This window comes from Hippopotamus amphibius, chromosome 14 (assembly GCF_030028045.1).
Source record: "Hippopotamus amphibius kiboko isolate mHipAmp2 chromosome 14, mHipAmp2.hap2, whole genome shotgun sequence".
Lineage (NCBI taxonomy): Eukaryota > Metazoa > Chordata > Mammalia > Artiodactyla > Hippopotamidae > Hippopotamus > Hippopotamus amphibius.
In genome coordinates, this window is record NC_080199.1 from 68,376,303 (window position 1) to 68,399,716 (window position 23,414).

At 39.1% G+C, this 23,414-nt stretch overlaps 1 protein-coding gene across 1 annotated transcript in view; it reads left to right on the forward strand.

The window, feature by feature from the left end:
- CCDC169 (coiled-coil domain containing 169) overlaps positions 1–23,414 on the forward strand; it is a 43,426-nt gene that overhangs the window by 4,704 nt on the left and 15,308 nt on the right. The window contains 3 exon segments of the mRNA XM_057707213.1: positions 3,175–3,254; positions 12,824–12,922; positions 13,005–13,045. Of these exon segments, the coding sequence (XP_057563196.1) occupies positions 3,175–3,254; positions 12,824–12,922; positions 13,005–13,045 (220 nt within the window).

A 23,414-nucleotide genomic window follows, 5' to 3' on the forward strand; every position in this document is an offset into this window, starting at 1 on the left:
TGATATGATTTCAATTTTCTTGAATTTGCTGAGGTTTGATTTGTGACCCAAGATGTGATCTATCCTGGAAAATGTTCCGTGTGCACTTGAGAAGAACGTGTAGTCTGTCGTTTTTGGATGGAATGTCCTATAAATATCAATTACATTGAGATGGTCTAATGTGTCACTTAAAGCTTGTGTGTCTTTATTGATTTTCTATTTGGATGATCTGTCCATTGATGTAAGTGGGGTGTTCAAGTCTCCCACTATAATTGTGTTACTGTCGATGTCCCCTTTTATAGCTGTTAGCATTTGCCTTATGTATTGAGGTGCTCCTATGTTGGGGGCATAGATATTTACCATTGTGATATGTTCTTCTTGAATGGATCCCTTGATCATGATGTAGTGTCCTTCCTTGTCTCTTGTAATAGTCTTTACTTTCAAGTCTAATTTGTCTGATATGAGTATTGCTACTCCAGCTTTCTTCTGACTTCCATTTGCATGGAATATCTTTTTCCATCCCTTTCCTTTCAGTCTATGTGTATCCCTTGGTCTGAAGTGGGTTTCTTGTAGGCAGCATATAGAAGGGTCTTGTTTTTGTATCCATTCAGCCAGTCTGTGTCTTTTGGTTGGAGCATTTAATCCACTGACATTTAAGGTGATTATTGACATGTGTGTTCCAATGACCATTTTCTGAATTATTTTGGGTTTGTATTTGTAGGTGTTTTCCTTTTCTTGTGTTTCCTCCTTAGAGAAGTTCCTTTAACACTTGTTGTAAGGCTGGTTTGGTGGTGCTGAATTCTCTTAACTTTTGCTTGTCTGGAAAGCTTTTGATTTCTTCATTGAATCTGAATGAGATTCTTGCTGGGTAGAGTATTCTTGGCTGTAGGTTTCTCTCTTTCAGGACTTTCAGTATATCCTGCCATTCCCTTCTGGCCTGCAGAGTTTCTGTAGAAAGGTCAGCTGTTATCCTTATGGGTTTTCCCTTATATGTTGTTTGTTGCTTTTCTCTTGCTGCTTTTAATATTTTTTCTTTGTGTTTAATTGTCGTTAGTTTGATTACTATGTGTCTTGGTGTATTTCTCCTTGGGTTTATTCTGTATGGGACTCTCTGTGCTTCTTGGACTTGGTTAATTATTTCCTTTCCCATGTTGGGGAAGTTTTCCACTAGAACCTCTTCAAATATTTTCTCAGACCCTTTCTTGTTTTCTTCTTCTTCTGGGATGCCTATAATTCGAATGTTGGTACGTTTAAGGTTATCACTGAGGTCTCTGAGACTGTCTTCTAATCTTTTTATTCTTTTTTCTTTTTCCTGCTCTGTGGCGTTTATTTCCCCCATTCTATCTTCCAACTCACTTATTCTTTCTTCTGCCTCAGTCATTCTGCTGGTTATAGCATCTAGAGTATTTTTAATTTCAATTATTTTGTTATCCATTGCTGTTTGTTTTTCTGAGTTCTTATGAACTGTTTCTTGTACTTTCTCTATTTTGTTATCGAGATTTTGTATCATTTTTACTATCATTACTCTAAATTCTTTTTCAGGCATTTTTCCTATTTCCTCCTCATTTATTTGGTCTTGTGTGTTTTTTTCCTGCTCCTTTGCCTGCATGGTGTTTCTTTGTTTCCTCATGGTTGTCCAAACTTTTGGGGTTGCTTTTCCTGGCGATAGAGGTGTTTATAGAAGACTGTCCATGCCTCAGACTAATGTCCAAGTATTGGATTAAACGAATATTAAGTCGGCTATGTTGGGCTCCCCGCAGTCCTTTCTGGTGTCCGAGGCCGTCTGCTGGTGTTCAGCTGGTTCTCTGTGGGAATGACTGCGTCCTTCCGTGCATTCCCAATGCATCTGTGGAGAGGGATGCACTCCACGTCTCTCTACTTTGCCGCCATCTTTTCTCTCCATAGGCGGGTTTTGAGGGTCTGCCTTCAGGAGCAAGTCAGGTGGCGTGTGCTGTGTGCACTTCCTATAATGCCGAGGTTCGTGTTTGCGTTCATGTGCCACTAAATTCAGGTTTTCTCTTTCAAATTCCAAAGGTTTCATTTCGTTATGCTTCTCGTTCATCCCTCTAGAAGAACTTAAGAATTGGTGACGTTTTGTAAAAATGAGGCCCCTGCTGTATATACTTCTTAAAATACTCAATATTAGTTCTCCTTACTAAATCTTTGGAACATTTCAAGTATTTTTTTAGATGCCTCTACCCAGACCCCCACCCCTAGGCCACAGGAGGGCTACACTCTCCTGTGTGTCCCTGTAGCGTCCTGTGCTTTCCTCTGTGATAGCTCCAACCACACTCTTTTAATTGGTCAGTTAGTTCTTGGTCCGGTACTAAGCTATAAGCACTCTGAGGACAGGTTCTGTATTTCCTGAAGCGGTAGAATGTAGGAGCCGGAACTTAAGAGGAATCCTGCACAAATTCAAATCCCAGCCCTTATCACTCAGCAAGTACATGATCTTGGGCAAGTTAATGAACCTCTTAAGGCTCAGTTTTCTCAGGTCTAAGACTGTAAATCGTTATCTCACACAACATGTGGTTGTTACCAGGATTAAATGAAATGTATGTAAAGCACTTAGCATTGGCTTGTAATAAATATTGAGTGGAAGTTAGCTGCTACAATTGCTGTTCTGTTCACTTACTGTAGTACCTTCAGCCCTTAGCACAATGCCTTTAACATAATAGGCCTTCAAAAATATGTATTGAATAAGTGATTCTGTCATCATATTTTGATAACTACTGTGTTACTTACTGATGTCCTAAATAGAAATATCTCTGGAATGCTATGTGTGTGTGTGTATATATATATATTTTTTATTATTAGTGTCTCTTTTTTCCTTTTTGTTTCAGGTTGTCAGTTGTTACCTGTTGCCCTAGCTATTCCTTTCTCTAGTAATTTGCCACTCATTTGCTGGGCCTTGAGAAATCAAATAACCAAAATTGTCAGACTTCTTGGGATCAACTTTAAGAATAAAGGGCTTTTAGTGGTTACATAGGGAGCTTTGAGCTTTAGTGCATTTTAGTGTCCTCTGGACCCAGGTAATCAGAAGCCTGAGTTTGTCTGATTCCTGATTCTCAATCAGGCCTTCAGTAAGTGATGTTTCATAATAGGTTGTTCCTGAAGTAGAGTGGGTTACTGTGTATTATTCTTTTCATGTTATTTTTAATTGAATCATAATTAACAAAATGTGTTTAATGATAGGGATATAGTGCAACTCTCAGTGATTGAAATAAGACACAAGATAGTGGAACTGGAAGCCAAACTCAATACTGACGATGAAGGTATATAAGTAAATATTTTCATTTGTGACTCCTGTATCGTTATTGTTCATTTTACCAAGATACCTATAGTACATTAAATTACATATTTGGAATAATAGGGCCAAGATTTCAGTATTGCTTTTTGAGAGCATTAATAATAATTCAATATAGAGGCTTTAAAAACTGATATTTCAGAATGTCAGACCTGTTATTTTAAAATTATTTATCTACTTATGAGTTCAAAATGTTCATTCTTCAATTAGCAAAACCTTTGTTATGTGAGATCAATACATTATTTCCTTAGTAAATAATAAAATATCACAAGTTTTCTATATAACTGAAGTAATAACCTTCATCTCAACTGCTAGATTTGGGGTATAACCTTAAAATCTTTATCTAGGTTTTGGCTATTTGTTTGTATTGGAAGAATGGGGGAGGGTAGGTGGGTGTCGCACACACACACACACACACACACACACACCACACCTATAAACAGGCGCCCATATATTCTTAAAATTTATAATGTATTTAAGACGTTAATTAATTACACAAATATTGAGGTCCTGCCATATATCAACACTTTAAATGGAAGATCTTTCTTTTCCCTTTTTTAAAGAGGTTCGCTGACTATTGGGAGGAAGTGTCAAACTAAAATATGAACATGAGAAGTAATATAAATTCTGCCTAAGGAGAAATGGCAACTCAGGTAAGCGGAACCTAGCACAACTTGGATGAGGGCAGAGGAGGCAGTCTTGAACTGAGTGCTAAAGAACAATAGGAGTTTATTATGGTCATGGGGGTGGCCTTTGGTTCTTAAACCCACTCCTGCTTTTCTCTTCTTCTGTTGGGGAGGCCATGGACAAAATGGATGAGTAGCCATATGACAAATATAATGCTACTTTTCATAATCCCCATTGCTCTGTTAAGGCTTGACTGGAGAACACTGCTTTCTCTCAAGGCTGAAGTAGCTTCCTACGTCTCCATGTCTATATTTTTGATGAAACTGGCTTTGTGAGGGCAGACTGTTGAGTACACTTATGGAGTGGTTGCGCTGGCAAGGCTGGCTGGAATTTCCTCTTCCATCTAATTACAGACAAGACAGGTCATACTCACAGGTACACACACAATGCAATAACTATGCCCACTAGTAAAATGTAAGCCCAGCAAGTCGTATTATCAACAACTCTTCCCATGGGGAGGAGCTGGTATGTGGGTATAAGGAGAAAAGGTAAAATGGTAGGCGAGGAAGTTCTTTCTTCAGTGGGCCAAGCTAAAGCCTAAGGTGAAGGGCAGAAACCTTTATCCCTTCTTCAGCATCAACTAAGTCCAGGAACTGTGGTTATTGTTATCCCTGTTTATGGAAAAATGAAGCTCAGGAATTTAAGTAACTTGCTTAAGTCACATAGCCAGGGAATGGCAGAGCCATGATTTCATCCTAGATCACTTATCTACCACTGCCACCGCCGCCGTGACAGCTGCTGTCTCCCACATCAGCACTCACTGGTCCTGGTTACCCACTGCTGCATGGCCAACCACCCTGTCATTTGTGGCTTAAATAACACATCTCTCTCACAAGTCTGTGGATTGACTGGGTTCATCAGGGAGGTTGTTAACTGGGGTTTCTCATGTGATTGCAGTCAGATATAGCCTTGCACTTGGTCATCTGAAGTTTCAACTGGACTGGACATTCCCAGATGACTCACTCACATGGCTGGCAACTCATACTGTTGTTGGCTGGGAGCCCAGGTGGGACTGCCCATCAGAAATGCCCTCACATGGCTCTTGTAGCTTTTGCTTCTCACAGCATGGTGCATGGGTTCCACGAGCAAGCATTCCAAAAGCACAGGGACAGAAACTGCCAGGCCAGTTAAGGGCTACTCCCGGAACTGGAAGTATTTTATTTGTCAAAACAGTCACAAATTCGATGGGATGGAGAAGTAAAACTACTTGTCAAGGTCACATTATAGAACAATATGTGGGATGGGATAGGTTCTTGCAGTCATCTTTGGAAAATATAGCCTGGGAGCCCAGCTGGGCCTGCCCATCAGAAATGCCTTTATTTTATCTAAAAAACAAGTAGCAACCCTTCTTTGGCCCCACATTTCCCCTTCTATCATTATTCCCTTTCACCTTTCACTGCTCCATGTACCACAAAACATTTCAATAAAATCGTTTTTTTTTTCCCCCACTCTTACCTGTTTATTCTCATTTAATCTACCTGGCTTGTAACAGGATTAATTTTTAGGCAAAACAGCAAGCAGAGCAAACTTCAAAGGGCCGCACATTCCATAGTGGCCTTTTGAAGCCCTTTAGGATTCATAGGAAACTATATACAAAAATAGTGGTTTATGTTTTAAGTGGATCTGAATTTCACCATCTTAAGGCTTGGCCACAAGACAAAGAACAGGAAAGAAAATGACCAGGAGACTTAAAAAATGAGAAGAGTAAGTATTGGTGTAGGGGTTTAAGTGCATTTAAAAAAATTGAAACCTCGAAAGTACCCTTTGAAAAAAGTATCACCTCATTTTATAGATGAAAAACTGAGATTCAGGGATTCTAAATGTCTTTCTCAAGGCTATAGAGGTGGGGAGAGATAGAGCTGGAATTGGGATACAGGCATTTTAGTGTCAGATCCCAAACTCAGCCTCTGCTTCTTTCCACTTAAGCTTCTTAAGTTTGCTTCTCAAGTTTTTTCATCTGGAGAAGAGAGCCTTGATTTCCTGAGGCTCTGGGACATTGCTCACCTACGCATGGAAATGGGCTGGATTTGCCCAGCATAAGCACGATTGTCTCATTCTCTCTTGGAATCACTCCAATCAGAAGTTTCACCTCTAATCAACTGAAACTGCTCTTAAGATCACCAGTGACTTTCAATTTGCAAAATCCAGTGTCACCACTCAGTCTTCATCTTGAATTATTAGCAGCATTGCCACAACTGATCACCTTCATCCTTGAAACCCTTTGTTCACTTGACTTCTGGGACACCATGCTCTCTTGGTTTTCTTTGTACCTACTGACCACTCTTCATTTTTTATCTTCATGAGTTCTAAAAACTTGGAGTTCCTCAGGGCTCAGTCCTCTGACTTTTCTTTGATGCTGCATCTACTACTTAAGGGATCTCTTCTGGTCATATTATTAAATTCTATCTGTCTACTCACAGCACACAGATTTACATCTCCATCCTGGACCTCTCCTTTGAGGTCCTTTTGAGTCTTCATTTATAGGCTAGTTTCTAGTTAAAAACTCTTTGGCTATTAAGTCATATATTAGTAGGTCAAATAGTTTTTTTTTAAACATCTCAGTAAAGGCTAAAAAATGTTTTGAAAAAATTCAATTTGTCTTTCTTATTAAAAAAAAAAACAAGAAAAATATTTCTACTTATCTTGAACTGGCATAACCCTTAATCATGAAACATTAGAGGAATTCCCATTCTTGGAAAAAAAGCAAAGATGCCTCCTGCCACCATTAAAATTTAATATTGTTTTGAAGCTTCCAGTCAAGCAATAAAACATGAAACAGAAATAAGAGTTATAGCTATTAGATAGGAAGAGATAAAATTGTTTCAAACTTTTATAATTTGATATAATTTTATAATTTGATCAATTAAAAAACTAGTATATTAGTGAAAAATTAGAAAATGGTTGGATACATAAGTGGAAGATATTTTTATTTAAAAACAAAAAACAAAAACCAGGGCTTCCTAGGTGGCACAGTGGTTAAGAATCCACCTGCCAATGCAGGGGACACGAGTTCGATCCCTGCTCCAGGAAGATCCCACATGCCGCGGAGCAAATAAGCCCGTGCGCCACAACTATTGAGCCTGTGCTTTAAAGCCTGTGAGCCACAACTATTGCACCCACGTCCTGCAACTGCTGAAGCCCACGCGCCTAGAGCCCGTGCTCTGCAATGAGAGAAGACAGCAGTGAGGAGCCCCGCGCACTGCAAAGAAGAGTAGCCCCCGCTCACCGCAACTAGAGAAAGCCTGTGTGCAGCAACAAAGACCCAACACAGCCAGTAAATAAATAAATAAATAATAAGTTTATTAAAAAAAAAAAAAAAACGCTGGCAATAACCAGTTAGAAAATAGGGTTTTTAAATGATTGCACAGCAATTCCAACCTAAATCATAAAATATCTGACAATGTGCTTGATAAGAAATATTCAGGACTTACATGAAGAGATAGCAGAAGACTATGACTATAATGGAGTAATAACCATTCAGCAAGAATTCTCACCTTATTCAACGTAAGGGATTTCATACTAGAGAGAACCCCTAAAATGAAATGAAATTGGAAAACTTATTAAGGTTTTATAAGGGAGACAGAGACTTTTCCTATATAGGAGAATTGGATGTTGTAAATTTGCTCATTCTTGTCAAGTTAATTTATTGATATGTAATTCTTATTAAAACACAGAGCTGTTTTTTTCTTAACTTCAATAACTGACTCTAAAGTTAACTAGATGAATAAATAGACAGGGATAACAGGTAAGAAAATTTGTGGGGTTGGGGGGACTGCTACATTATATAATAAAGCTATAATCACTAAAACTGAAAACAAGTCAATAAAACAGAATAGATAGTGTATCAGTTTGCTAGAGCTTCCATAACAAAGTACTGCAGACAGGCTGGGTTAAACTACAGAAACTTATTTTCTCACAGTTCTGGAGACTAGAAGTCCAAGATTGTGCTGTTGGCAGGGTTGGTTTCTTCTGAGGACTTTCTTTCTGTGTCTTCACATGATTTTCCCTCTGTATCTGTGTGTCCTAATCTCTTCTTATAATGAGATCAGTCATATTGGATTAGAGCTAACCATATGACCTCATTTAACCTTAATGAGCTCTTTAAAGGTCCTATCTCTAAATACAGTCACATCTGAGTACTGGGAGCTTAGGACTTCAACATGTGAATTTGGGGGCAGAGAGCAGACACAATTCAGCCCATAACAGAAACAGCTTCCAGTTTATTAAAATGTTATAATACTGTGAAATTCAGGGCCAGGTTACTAAGTTAATTAAAAAATTGTTTTCGGTTAGTCTTTCAGTTTTCTACGAAAAAAAGGAGAAAATCATTTTCATTTGTGAGACTTGTGGGAAATAGATTATTACAAAAACTGCACCATACATTGACATAGGAAAGTACCAAATGATCATTGTTTTAGTCTGCTCGGGCTGTCATAACAAAATACCATAGACTGGGTGGCTTAAACAACAGAAATTTATTTCTCATAGTTCTAGAGGCTGGGAAGTCCAAGATCAAGGTGCCAGCCGATTTGGTTTCTAGTGAGTACCCACTTCCTGCCCTGCAGATGTCCACCTTCTCACATGGCAGAGCAAGCTATGTTGTCTCTTCCTCTTTTTATAAGGGCACCAGCCCTATTAGATTATGGCCCCATCCTTATGATCTCATTTAACTTTTACCACTTTTTCACACGCCCCACCTCCAACTAAAGTCACATGGGGTTAGGGCTTCAACATGTGAATTTTAGAGGGACACAGACATTCCATAAAAATCATGAAGCTATCACTTTCTAATTACTGTCTTCCTCCTTCCCATCTTCAAGAAAGAACAACTTTAGCCTGTCTGCCCAAGTTTGGGAAAGGGCTTCTGGGCAGAGAACTGGAACCAAGGAGCCAATTACCAGGAATGTTTTATTGGAATCTGTGTCACCACACAGAGCTTTAAAAGAGGGACTTCCCTGGCAGTCCAGTGATTGAGACTCTGTGCTTCTAATGCAGGGGACTTGGGTTTGATCCCTAGTTGGGGAACTAGGATCGTGTATGCCGCATGGTGTGGCCAAAAGAAAAAAAGAAAAAAAAGAGCCAAAAGAAAAGTGATGGATTATTCAATAAATTCCATTTGAAAAATTGGTATAATATTTAGAAAATAATCCCTTTATATCTTCACCGTATACTTAATTCTAAAACCTTCCAGGTGGATTATAGAGTTAAATATTTTAAAATGAAATTAGAAAATATAGATGAATGTGTATTTGTTTATGCATAAAGAAGGCCTTTCTTAGTTTAAGAACAATTGGGGAAAACATGTTTAGGTTTGACTTCAGAGAAAATAGCTTCCCTTGATTTAAAGGGAAAAAATACGAGAAGTAAAACAGCAATCTGGGAAAGATATTGGTAGCCAAAATGATGGACAAAAGGTCTATATTTTCACCGCATCTATATCCTCTGCAATTCAATTAGAAAACACTAAATTTCCAGTAGATAAATACAAGTAGGACGTGGAGGAGACTCATGAATATGGGAAAATATCCTACTTGTTTTTAAGTCAAAGACTTTTCTTGCCTATAAAAGAGGAATAGATTTTTTTTTAAGTGAAATAGGAACTTTATACAGTAGTATAGTAGTGCAGTACTACCCTTTTGGGAAATAATTTTGCAGTAAATTTCTTATGATAAAAATGATTGTAATAACAAGAGAAACAGCTAATCGTTATTGCAATTTCTGTGTGTTTTGCACTGCTCTAAGCACGTCACATGTTTTAATTAATTATTTCAATACCCTATAGTGTAAGAACTTTAATTATCCTTATTTTACAGATGAGAAATTGAGACATAGGAAATGTAACTTGCTCGGGATCACAGAAATAAGCTAGTAAGTGGTGGAGACATGGCTTAAACCCACTAGTCCTACTTCGGGGATGTTTTTCCTCTGGAGTCTTCTAAAAATTTGGTGGGGGGCAACTTTACTCAAAGAGACAGTCTTTGCACCATGCTCCACCTTTTAGACATGTTGCTATTTTTGTTCATGCAGTTCTTGCTGTTTGAATATTCTTATTCACCTTCTTTGGCTTAGAACAGCTGTCATTCCCCCAAGAAGCATTTTCTGACCAACTTCAATCTTGACCTTCTCATTTCTCATTCCCTTCTGCCACCTTCCAGATTGGATGTCCTCTGTGTACCATTACATCCAATCAACCAAAAAATTTCTTAAATGTTCTGGCTATATGTCTCCCTACTTCCCACGCCTCCCAACTTGTCCTACTGCTGAGTGACAGCAGGGACTATGTGTATTTTGTTTTCGTATCCCTAGTGCCTCGTACAGTGCCACATAGTAGGGTCTTTCCTTTCCCAGTTAACATTTTCTTACTCTACACAGTCGTTTCAAGTTAATATAACTGTATCACGGTAATCATAAATATAGTGAACAACACAAACATAAAAGTCCATGTAGGGTCAAGTTTCATTCAACTGTGTTCTTATTTTTTTTTTTTTTAAAGTCTTTATTGAATTTGTTACAATACTGCTTCTGTTTTGGTTTTTTGGCCTTGAGGCATATGGCATCTTAGCTCCCTGACCGGGGATTGAACCCTCACCCAATGCATTGGAAGGCAAAGTCTTAACCGCTGGCCCACCATGGAAGTCCCAACTGTGTTCTTTTTAACAATTTAAAAATGATTATTTGGCATTGTTTGGTTGGGCTTTGTTTTTGTTAACATGCTATGCTATCTTTCTTTGGAAAAAAAAAATGTCCATATCTGAACACTTCCTCATCTGTAAAATGGGTAACTAAGTTTTTGTAAATGAGGATTAAATTAGTTAATATATGCAAGGCATTGTGTGCTTTTAACACAGCAAAAACATAATTGGTAGTTGAACAGACTTCAGAATTCTTTTGCAAAGGAAAGAAATGAATATGGCATTGGATAGGCCTCCACCTAATATTCTCTTGCTTCATGAGCTTCCTCTTTTAAGGTAAATTTTAACCATGAATCAAATTTCTATAACTTTTTAATTTTGGGTTTGATTTTGCTTTTCATTGTAGTGATTCTAGCCAAGATCCCTCTTTGAGATTGCAAAGCAATTTAATTTTTCCCTTCAAAAGTACAGTGCTTGTTTTTTGTTTGTTTTTAGAGTTACTGCAAAAGCAGTGATTTCATGAAGTTACTGCTCAGAGTATTTTTTCTCCCAAGAGACACAAATGTTTCTGCTAAATTTTTATCCTCACAATCCTTATTTTAATAATGACATTATAAGTACATCTTAGACATTGATAGGTTGGCTGCTGTTGTGCTCAAGGTCAGGGATCATTTTTTGGGGGGTCATTGTGACCATCTAATGACAGCACCACATCTCTTACCTGGGCTGATTTCAGATGGCTCTGAACATTCCCTAGTATCAGGATTATTCCAAAAACTTGCTATTTTGAATTGCTAATCTTATTCCCAGCTGAAAGCATAATTTAGATATTGCATTTTAAAGACAGATGAAAAATTATTTTTCAAAAATTTTGTAAAAATTACAAACCTCAGTATGGAATCAGTACTTTTGGTTTATCATAGAACAAAGTGTGGTAGGGAAAGTCAAACTCAGTGTGGTCCTTTTTCAGAAAAAGAAAACAGTTGATAGTAGGAAGTTGACCAGATTTTGGGGGGCCAATGCTGGTATCCGAAAAGAAAGCAAAAAGTTTATCAATTTCAAGTTTTGTGGGCCTTCATCCACTTGTTAAGTATTTGGATTTATGACTTTGGACTTTGGTTTTGGAGGGCATTCCTGACCCTCTCTTTGGTAGACCACATCTTAGAGATGAGAGTGAGGGCAGGGTTGTGTAAGGTTGAGGATGTTGGCAGTGGTGTGAGCTAATCTTTCTGCTTAGACTCCTCCATCAACTATTATGTAGTAGAAGTTGCCCTGTATATGTAAAGAGTGTTTAAAGTTTAGAAACATGCCATTTTTTTTTCTCTCTACAAACTGTGACTTTCAGTACACACACACACACACACACACACACACACACACACACAAATTAGCTTTGGGCCTTGAAACTGAAAAAAATTCTAGGCTGCATCCTCCTCCTCCTCCCAGAGCAACAAGACAAATGTTTTGGCCTCAATAGCCAAAGGGATTTAGTGAAAGAAAACTGCTTACATGTAAGAGAAAATGCCTGAATATGTAGCCGAATGTAAACAGTGTTACCATAGCACAGCAGTTAAGAGGACACACTTTCAAGTTAGAACAAACTGGGCTGAAACCCCAGTTCCCCATTTATTAGCTCTGTCATCATAATACTGTTATTTGACATCTCTGAGCCTTGGTTTCCTCATCTGTAAAATGGGTAACTAAGTTTTTGTAAATGAGGATTAAATTAGTTAATATATGCAAGGCATTGTGTGCTTTTAACACAGCAAACACATAATTGGTAGTTGAATGGACTTCAGAATTCTTTTGCAAAGGAAAGAAATGAATATGACATTGGACAGGAGGCTAGTACTGCTTAGGCTATAATATGTGGACATTTCAAGTTCCGAGGAAAGAAACGTGTGCCTGATATTTCCTCTAATAGAATTTCTTATAAGGATACACAAGGAACTAAAGACAAAGGGGGTGGAGAGTGAGAAGAGCAGGAATCACAATAGTGACAGTGAGGTCTGGCTGGGTGGAAATCGGCGAGTCTGGCATCTGCACAGATCCCGTGTAACAGAGAACACACGCTTAGACATGAGTTCCCTCTAGTGCATCTGTGTTACTAATAAAGTCCAGTATAGCAACAGAGTAGCACTGAGCTGATTAATGTTATTTTAATGAATAAATGAGAGGTGGTGAGGTGATCTTGACCTCCTCCCCCTTTTTCACTCAGGTGGTGAATGGAAAACCCATTATGAGACACAACTTGAACTAGAAAAGCAAATTGTTTCTCTCAAAGAGAAAATGGAAGAAACCCGTGGAAATCCTTCAGGTACAGAAGCAACTATATATATGTTTTATAAGTTGAGTTAAAACTGATAAAACATCAATTGTTCATATTTGCTTTATTGTAGCCAGACTGTCTTTTATTTGAATCCATGAACAGATGCCGGTGGTGAGTAAAAGGACAAAAGGAATAACTGAAGGAAATTATGTGTATTTTTCCCCAGACAGATTTCAAACAAAAGTTTAAAGACTGTGACAAGGTCCAAATAAAGTATTTTGTTCAGTGGAGCTGTTCCTAGGATGTAAAGAATCCTATAAACAAGGCCTTCAGCTTGGTCTCTCGCTTGTGAAGCTGGGCAGGGATTTTGTCACAGGTACAAACAAAATGCAAGTGGATCTCAGTGGTCAGGCTGGGGGAAAACCTGAGTGTGTCTATTCTTTGCAACCTAAAAGAGCCTATTTAACTCAGAAATACCTCTCTCACACCCATCTAAAATAAACAATACCTCTTTCACACCTATCTTAGAAACTGTAGATGGAACACTCAGCTGCTTGCTGTGTTCACAGATGTCCTGAACATTCATGGAGAGTGCTCTTTGAATAACTGCAAAACTTTAGTGAAAGATATAGAAAAATCTTTGTATTTTTGTTAATGAATTGAGGGAGAAATTAACTTTTTTGCAAACTTCTCTGTTATTTACAACCCAGAAATACCCTTACGTCTTTGTGTTGGAAAGTCAAGACAATAACGTATGTTTTGTTGTTGTTGGAAAAGTGGTGAAGTTTTTTCCTCTGCCATGGAGTCATATCTCCATCTTGTGGTATTTAGAAATTGCTGCAAGGGCTGTTTTAAGCTTAGTGTTTCTTAACTGTAGGTAGAATTTTACTATGACCTACAGAATATAAATTATCAAGTACTGCCTACAGAACACAAAATATTCTTGCTTCCTTCTTCTTGATAACCTACCCCCAGTCCAAGCTCAAGAAATGGGGTATCTAGCCTCGTGGCGGGCAAGTGCTGGTGTGACATGGGAGAAGACTCTATAGCAGGGGTCCCCCACCCCAAGGCCGCGACTGGTATGGTCAGTGGCCTGTTAGGAACTGGGCCGTGCAGCAGGGAGTGAATGGCAGGCCAGCAAGCAAAGCTTCATCTGCGGGGGCCCCCCTCCCCCCCCCCCCACTGCCGCGCTCCCCATCACTCTCATTACCGCCTGAACCTTTCCCCACCCCCACACCCCATCCGTGGAAAAATTGTCTTCCACCAATCCGGTCCCTGGTGCCAAAAAGTTGGGGACCACTGCTCTATAGCATAACTAAGAAATGTTTAATCAGTTTTCTCACTGCTACCTTAGACTCTAATATATTGATGTTCACAAAAATACACTTATTTCCCTTGATGAATTTGTGTTATTCTTAAAGAAAATGTTCTCTAAGAGGTTTAGGTCTGGAGGCAGAGAATTATATTTCTCTTCAGTAAAGAACAAAAGAAATGTTAGAAAAATCAACAGTGGGGCCACATACTAAGCAGAAAGGAGAGAATGAAAGTTCAGGCCGTTAAGGAACTGGTCCTCGCTATTTGGGTTTTCTTACACAGTGGAATTGGGGTGGTGGGCGGGGGTGGGGGGGTGGCGGTTGTCAGAAGAGCAGGGATTAGGAATCTAGCCAGGGATTTGGTGATGGAAGTAGCCAACTACAGAGCAAAAAGCATTGGGATCCAAGAATCCTATATCCAGTCAAGAATTCTCTGTTTTCCAAGGACAAAAGAGATAGCCTTATTCTTTATATCAAAAACAATGTGAGATTCACATACGTATCATTTGTGTAATGCACACAGTTTTGGTTTTCTATTAGGTTGATAATCAGAGAAAAGGGCTTAAATTGGTTGTTTTTGTGGGATAGAATATGACTTCAAACGCTAGTTGTATATTTACCGACTCTTTATCCTTGTTGTAGACTGCTTAGTCTTTAGGAGTAACCTATACACACATACTTAAGAAACTTACATTAGTTTGAATACTGATTTTGAGTAACTTCAAGTGCAGCTTTTCTTATGAGCAACAAAAGGATGAACACTTGTTTTAGACCTGTGTGTGTCTAATTTCTTTAAATGTTATCATTAGAAAAAGAAATCTAAAACATCCAGTAAGTTGTTTTCAAACTGGACCACTAAAGTGGACTTGATTTTAATATTTTGGAAAAAAGTATTTACTTAAGTGAGAGTGGGGTTCTAGTCCTTGTTCAGATACAGATTAGCTTCAAGCGTTCAACCTTTTTGAAAGTTACTTTTCTCATCTGAAGGTAGCATGATTAGATAAACTTTAACGTGCCTTTCAGTGGTATAATTCGTTAAAATTTAATTTTAGCAAGATGTCTCAGTTAAGGGTTATGTTTGGCTGCATATAGAAGAAAGGCTTTTGGGGGGGCTTTTCCTCATGTAACAGGAAGGGTTGATGTCCAGGGTTGGTGCAGTAGCTCTGTGATGCCTCCAGGAATCCAGACTCCTCCTGACTTTACTCTCTGCCGTCCTTTAATGAGTGGCTTTGTCCCCATGCTCACAAGATGGCATCTCACCTGCCTCACAGTCTCATTCAAGGAAAGAAGTAGGCGAAGGGAAAAGGGCAAAGGTGAAGGCCAGTGAAGTCCGCCTCCTCTTAAAGATCTGCACCCAGCAGTTTCTCATTGGTTAGAACTGTATCACGTGGTTACCCATATTTGCAAGGAAGGCTAAGATTTGCAGTGTTTTAACTGAGCATAGTAGGATCAACGGGAAAATGGATATTGGGTGTGCAGTTAGTTCCATCTGCCACACATAAGCTCTACTGCCACATTTCACTTTAAAGTAATATGTATTTATTTAATATTAGTTGGAAAATAAAAGAGAAGGAAAAGTATTAAATGAAACATATCTGCTGTTGTCCTCTTAGCAATTTTTTGTATGCATATATTCATTTAAAGGAACAAAATAGATAGTCAGTGGGAAGTTGTTGTATAACAAAGGGAGTCCAACTTGAGGATGGAAGATGCCTTAGAGGACTGGGGCGGGGAGGGTGGGGGGGACTCGAGGTGGGGGGAGTCAAGGAAGGGAGGGAATACGGGGATATGTGTATAAAAACAGATGATTGAACCTGGTGTACCCCCCAAAAATAAAAAAATAAATAAATAAATAAAAGATTAAAAAATCAAAAAATAAATAAATAAATAAAGGAACAACTCAATAGATAAGACAGCTAAAAGGAAAAAAAAGGACCGTACTTTTAAAAAATATATAATTGTAACCTTATTTTGTGGATAATTTTGTATTCTATTGCTATATTAATCATGGACAATTAAATCAATTATTTCTTATGTTTTCTTCATGTACATTTTTTTTTTCTTCATGTACATTTTTAAGGGCTACATTGTATTCCGTTGCATTGGATTATTAATGTTCGGTTACTTTCCCCTATAGCTCAATAGTTTAGGGTATTTCTGGCTTCAATTTTAAATACAACAAAACCCACAGAGGACAATATGGCAAAAAAATATATTGTAGTGTTTGCTAATCTTCAGATTTTTGTCACTTTTTGACCTCAGATGTTTTAATGAAAATACTTTATAGAGTCGAAGCAAGATAATCATGGATTTGGTATATGCCATTCCAGTTTATTTTTAAATATCTTTCTACATATATTGTGTCTAAACATGCATATAAAAAATATCATGCTGTATGTAGCATTCTTCTGTTTGGTTTTTTTTATTCTATCCATGTTAATACATAAACATCTAGTAAATTTTATATTCTGTATAGTATTCCATTAGATGTATATATCCTGATTTATGGGTTCCCCTATTTCAGTACATTGAAGGTTTTTCAGAATCTCACTATGACAAACATTGCCAAGGTGAACATCCTTATAAGTGTCTCCTGGTACACAGTGTTCCCCTGGACTTTGCTAACTTTTCTGCAAAGGCTAGAGAGTAAATATTTTCAGCTTTACGGGTCACCCGATCTCCCTTGCAACTACTCAGTTCCACTGTTGTGGAGCCGTAGACAGTACCTAAACAATAGGAGGGGCTGTGTTCTAATACATTTTCCTTTATAAAAACAGGCCGCATCCAGATTTGGTGTCCAGGCCATAGTTCGCTGACCCTTGCTTTAGGGCAGTGGTCCTTAAACTTTGGTAGGTAACAGAATCACCTAGAGAACTTCATAAAAATATGAAATTCAGCCCCATCCTTTATCCAGCTTGCTTCCTTTGCAGTCTTTATTCACTCTCCAGCTAACTCGAATACACACCAAAGTCTGAGAGCTGCTGCTCTAGCACACTTACAGTGGAGTTTTTAGATCATGGGATATGCACATATTCAAATTTTCAAATAAAATCTCTCTGGATCGATCTATCTAAAGACACCCCAGGTCTACAGTTGGCTCAGTATGTCAGGAATAAATAAGAGAGGTGATGGGAGATGAGGTTGGAAATATATGCAAGGACTACATAATGAAGTATTTTGTATCCATGTTAGGGAGTGTGAACTTTTTACATGTGATAGGAAGCTATTGAAGTATTTTGTATGCAATTTTAAAGTCTTTTCCTACCCCACTCCCCAGGATTCCCTAGGGGTGGGTGAGACTAGAGGCAGGAAAACCAGTTAGGATGTTCTTATAATAATCTAAGTAAGAGAAAGTGTTTTTCAGCTTGGGCAGTAGTGTATGGGGATGGAGCAGAGGTGACCAACTGAAGAGGTATTTAGTAATGTGGATTTCATGAATATCTGGATACTGGGGTGAGAGTGGGAGAGGATTTGAGGACGATTAAGCTTGAGTAACTTTGTGGATTACAATGAGCAGGGCTCTAGAAATCAGAAGCAGTGGAGATATTAGGAAATGGCTTAGTTTTGTGTGTATTACACAGATACCAGTGGTCAGTCAGCAACTGGAAATAGTTTTAGACTGAAGAAGGTTGTCTCTCTGAAAATAGAGACCATGGAGTCATTAGTGTCACTTGAAGTCATGAAAGTACAAGAGACTACTCAAAAATATATAGTCTGACAAATAGGACTGAGGATTGAACCCTGGGAAATACTAACATATAAGGTAATTCAGTGAAGATAACTGAGAAGGGAAAATATTGAAAAAAGACAAGGGGGAGAACTGGGCAAGAGTGGCATCCCAGAAGCCAAGGGAGGAGAAAGTTTATGAATGATCAGCAGAAGAATGTTCTCCAAGAAACTTCCAGTGCAAGGTAGGATAAAGCACATGGTCCACAGTTCAGGCAAAGTATTCAAAGGCAAAGGATGTAAGCAAGTGATCAGAAGAGAGGATATCAGGAGAAAAAGTGGTGTAGAGGAGAGTAGGGGTGAGAAAATGGACTGAGTGTAACCTACTTTCCTGAAAACATGGCTTTTGGAATTAGACTGTTCTGGTTCAAATTCAGACTGTTCTTGTTCAAATTCAAGCTATGGGACACTAAGGAAGTTATTTCATCTCTCTGAGGCTTAATTTCCTCCCCTGTAAAATAGAATTAAACTCTCTTGTAAGGTTGTCGTGAAGACTACTAGAGATATATAAAGCCAATAGCACAGTGCCTGACAGAGTGAACAGTTAGTTCCCTTCCTTCCTTCTCTTGATAAAGAAAAAGTGAAATTTCATTAAAACAAGTCATTGTGAAATTAACCTTAATCTATTTGGAAGGAATAGGGCAAGTGTAAGGCCCAGAGATGTGCAATCTGTTTGACTTATTAAGCTCTGCTCTTACACAAGTTGTGAACCTTCTGGTACCTTCTTAAAGCTCTAGTAGAATTTTGTGGTTCTTCATACCTGCCCGGGAATCAGGGGCTTCTGTAGGGATTTAATGCTTCTAATAAAAAGCACAGAACCTTTACTCCCCTTGGGCTAGCTGGGTGTACATTTTCTAGCCCCTTCTGTCTGTGTCCACCAGAAAAAGAACCTAGAGGCTCTTTAATGTTTCAAGAATTTCCAGGTATGTCCCAAAAAGACCTGTAGCCTTTCACTGGAAGGCTGGAATCTGTTTTAAGTGTACCAAATAACTAAAAGATAAGGCTAATTAGGCTGGTTAACCTCTGATGAGCACTAGCCATTTCTCAGGTTCCGACCTGGCCCTTCAGGCTTCTTCATTAATCTCCAGTTAGGTAGTTAGGTTACGGAGCTAAGAATGCACGACTCTCTTTGTCAGGGTTTGACGGCTCCCACTGTGCAGCCCTGCAGATAGTTCCCCAGCAATAAACTGAGTAACCTTCCAGAGCTTTACTGTCACTGCTGACAATTGGCGGTGCACCTCTTATTTCCTAGAGGAGCTTGTTTAGGCCAGGTCAAGCTTAGTACCTATGACACTGTGCCACAAACAGGAAAGGTTGGCTCCTCTACTTCCCAACTTCCCTTTACTGCCCAGTACTGCCACATCTTTAGCTGCTGGTCAGTCAATCGAGCTGTGGCTCTTTAATTTTCAAGCTCTATAAGAATCACATGGATAATTTATTGAAAGTATACATTCTGGGGCTTACTCCCAGAGATCCTCATTTCATAGGTCTAGGGTAAGCCCTGGACGTTGGTATATTTAGCAGGCATCTCAATAGGTTCTATTACAGAGCACAATTTGGAAAACAAACAGACAGATTTAGGGAATTCATATCCCTCAGAGAAAGATGTACAAGACAGCCTGTCTTGTGACAAGAGTTACTGTAAAGTCTTAATCACCGAGTTCCACCATTTCTCTGAGGTCAACTCTATGACAAAGTGGAAGTTCTGGTCCTTGACTCATCTGGAGTCATGAAATCAATGATCCCTTATCTCAGTCTGTTTGGGTGGCTAAAAAAAAAATACCACAGACTGGGTGGTTTATAAGCAACAGAAATTTATTTGTCACAGTTCTGGAGGCTGAGAAGTCCAGGATTAAGATGCCAGCAGATTCAGTGTTTGGTAAGGGCTCGCTTTCTGATTCATAGACACGCCTTCTTGCTGTGTCCTCCCATGGTGGAAGGGGTGAAGGAGCTCTGGGGGAATCTACTTTATAAGAGCATTAATCCTATTCAGGAGGGCTCCACTCATGACCTAAGCACCTCCCAAAGGCCCCACCTCCTAATATCATCACATCAGGCGTTAGCATTTCAATGTATGAACTTGGTGGAGGGACACAGACTTTTAGACTATAGCAGCCTACTTCTCTCTGCTTCTGATTTTCCCATCAGTGCACTCTCCTTTGTTTTCCATGACACCCAGACAACTCGGACCCTTCAAGAAAACCTCTTACCAGCACACATGCTCGGTCAATCAGGTGGTTAGAGCACAGGAGAGCCTGCTCCTAAAGCCAATAAGTCTGGGCTTGTGGTGGGAGCCACGAGGGAGGAGGTATGGAAACAGAGAAACATTTTTTACAAAGATATTTGGTCTCACCTCAAGTGTTCTCTGCAGGTCAGTTTGTAGAAAATCAATTCATAGAAAGCCAATTTGACGAAATCCAAAACTTTTAATTTGTTCTTATACTCTTAAGGCATTTTAAGGAAGGTTCAATTTGCTAAAATTTAAGTCTGTAGAATCAATATGAAGTATTCTGTCACAGGCATCACCAGATTTTGTTCTCCACAAAGATCAGAAAGATTAATTTGGAGACAGGTGTAGCCTCAAATCAGAGAAAAGTTAAAACAGATTTTATATGTAAATCTAATAACAGTGTTGTCCACCAGGGGGCACTTGGCATTTAAGCATGCAGAACACTGTGCTCATTCATTGTTGCAATTGCCTTCATTAAGTACAGCATACCTAGGAGCTGTGATTAATTGTATTCTCAGGTTTTTCTCTTGTAAGCACTCAGTAGAGTGATTTTTTTAAACTGGTAGTTTTTATGTGTTCTTTAGTGTAGCCATAACCATCGTTTAGAAAAACTGGTAGTTAATAAAACTTCCTTTCTACTTGGGATATAGGCAAGGGACTTAAAAAAAAATCTAAGTATAATTTGATTTCAGGTATGTAAATATCTCCTGAAATTTCTTATTCTTACCCTGTTGTTTCAATCTCCTGTTAGAAGGTGACTTTTTACTAGTAAATTAAGATATGAACATAGGTGAAGTATGATACTGCTTGGAATGCTAAGATCTGATTAGTTTCAAAAATAAAACAAAAAAGCTCTTCCATATTAGTAGAAGAATTAATTTTGTGTGTGTATGATTTTTTTGGGGGGGGGGCAAGTTCTAGTGGAGTCTTCAATTTAGCTGTAGATTTCGTATGTCTTTCCAGCCTGCAGTTTTCTAGTACGTGACCACTGATTGTATAATCATATAAAACCAGCTCCTTGGGAAGACCAAGAACTTTAATTTGTGAGTCTTCCAATGAGTTGGAAGTGATGGGATAAAATTGTTTTTAAATACTAGTTCATTTTGAAGTCAGTAAAATAAAGAATCAAAATTTAGCATGAACGTTAAAGTTATTGTAATATTTTATAATTTTTTCAAGGATTTTTGGTATGTATAATAGCTTTATAAATGGAATCACAATGTCTTGCATTTAATGGCTAATGTAGTTTTCACAAAATCCAAAATGTGTTCTCATTTTCTCTCTAGGCAATTTTTTAAATTATTAATTAATTAATTAATACTTTATCTTTTAGAGCAGTTTTAGGTTCACCACAAAATCGGGAGGAAGGTACAGAGATTTCCTGTACATGCCCTACCCTCAACATGCACAACCCTTTCCCTTATCAACATCACTCATCAGAATGAACCTGCATTGACCCATCAAAATCACCTGAAGTCTAGAGTTTACCCTAGAGTTTACTCTTAGCGTTGTACAGTCTATGGGTTTGGACAAACATATGAACAAATTTTGGAAGACGCTCAGTTGGAAGAATAGTCATTGACTTAGAGTTGAGGAAGCAACAGCGAAGTGCCTGCCATGAGGAATATCAGTGAAAAGTAAGCAGCCACTCTTCAGACCCACTTAGTGCCTTAGAACTTGGCAACACCAGGTACTGAAGAAGGTGGAGGTGAGGAAGGAGCTGGAAACTGGGAGATTAGTTGGACATACATACGTGGAGCAGTTGGTTACTGGGACCCCTCTGCTACCCAATGTAGCCAAGATATTCTCCTTTAGTCACTCGTCTATCTTCTGGAAAAATTAAGTTGCAGTACCTTTGGACTTTGGCCTTCAGGCACAAGGAGGGTGAGAGTGAGATACAGGTCTAAAATGATGGAATTAAGTGAAAACATGTGGTCTGGAACTCTCAGGTCTCTTCCTCTTGCCCTACTCCCAGAAAACCAGCAGCTAGGATTAAACCTCAAAAAATGGGAGATTGGAGGATTCTTCATTTGAAAAACTGAAATGCCCTTAAGAAAAGCAGTCAGTGTGACTACCCAGAGAATGTGCCTCACAGACTTCCCAGGACAGGAGGTTAATTGACTGAGGACCCTTGGTGTTGGGCTTTGAAGTCCATCATTGCTTTTGCATCAAGACGACACCTCCCATGGGCTGTTTCAGGTCCATGATCAGGTGCAGTGGGGATACCAAGGCAGACCTATTCCTGGGACACATGGGAGCCTATTGTCGGTGACTTTGACTTAAGGATACCTTGATGGCTTTGCCAAACTTTCCTTTGGCTATATCTCAGCCTGGGATATTTCTACTTCCACCTGACCTTCTCTCCCTCTCCCCTTCACTGGGGGTCAGACTTGCATTACAATTGACTACTTTTCCAGCCCTCTCCTGCTCCTTCCGTATTTCCTTTCACACAAGCATTTCTAATAACAGAATCTTTTCACATCTAATCCCATCTTGGTATCTGCTTCTCAGAAGACCACATCTACAGCTAGAGGTACTGGGAGTGATATGAGAAAACAGGAGATAAGATGGGATTTGGGACTGGCTCACTTACTGTGTGGCAGGCAGAAGGGGCTGTCCTGATTAGTAGATGTGGCACCAATAGATCCTGGCTCATTGTGGCTCTTCAGTTGCTAGAGATTTCACTGATGGTGACCTTGGATAGTGTTCTCATGGAGGGAAATACTATGGAAGAAGGCATGATGTAGGCATTTGGAAAGTATGGGATTATTGCTAAGTTGTATTGTCATCCTTCATAAGGATAATAAAAAGCTGAGAATAGTTAGCAAGCACTTAGTACCTAAGAGTGAAAACAGAGAGCCTTGGTGGTAGCCTCTAAAGAGGCTGTCTATATCAGTAGTGAAAGGGCAGCCACAGCAAGGCTGTCGAAGCAGGCCTGTTATGTGAAGGGCAGGGCCCTGGTGGGAATAACCAGGGATCCTAAAACCGGCAGGACATCCGGATGGATGCCTGTGATGATGTTGACTCTACAACTCCACCTGGACCCTCTGGGTGTGCAGAGGTGACCTGCCTCTAGCTCTAGTAAGGGCTAGAGCACTCACTGTCCAGGAAGCTTCTGCATAGGCCTCTCTCCAACAGGACAATCAGTCTGTCCCCTCAGGAGCTGCCCCTGCCTCTTCTCTTGGCTGCCATCCTAATTAATTGAGGGTGTTGTTTAACATCTATAATTTTAAAAATTAAGACTGGAGGAGCAGAGGCTGAGGACAGTTAG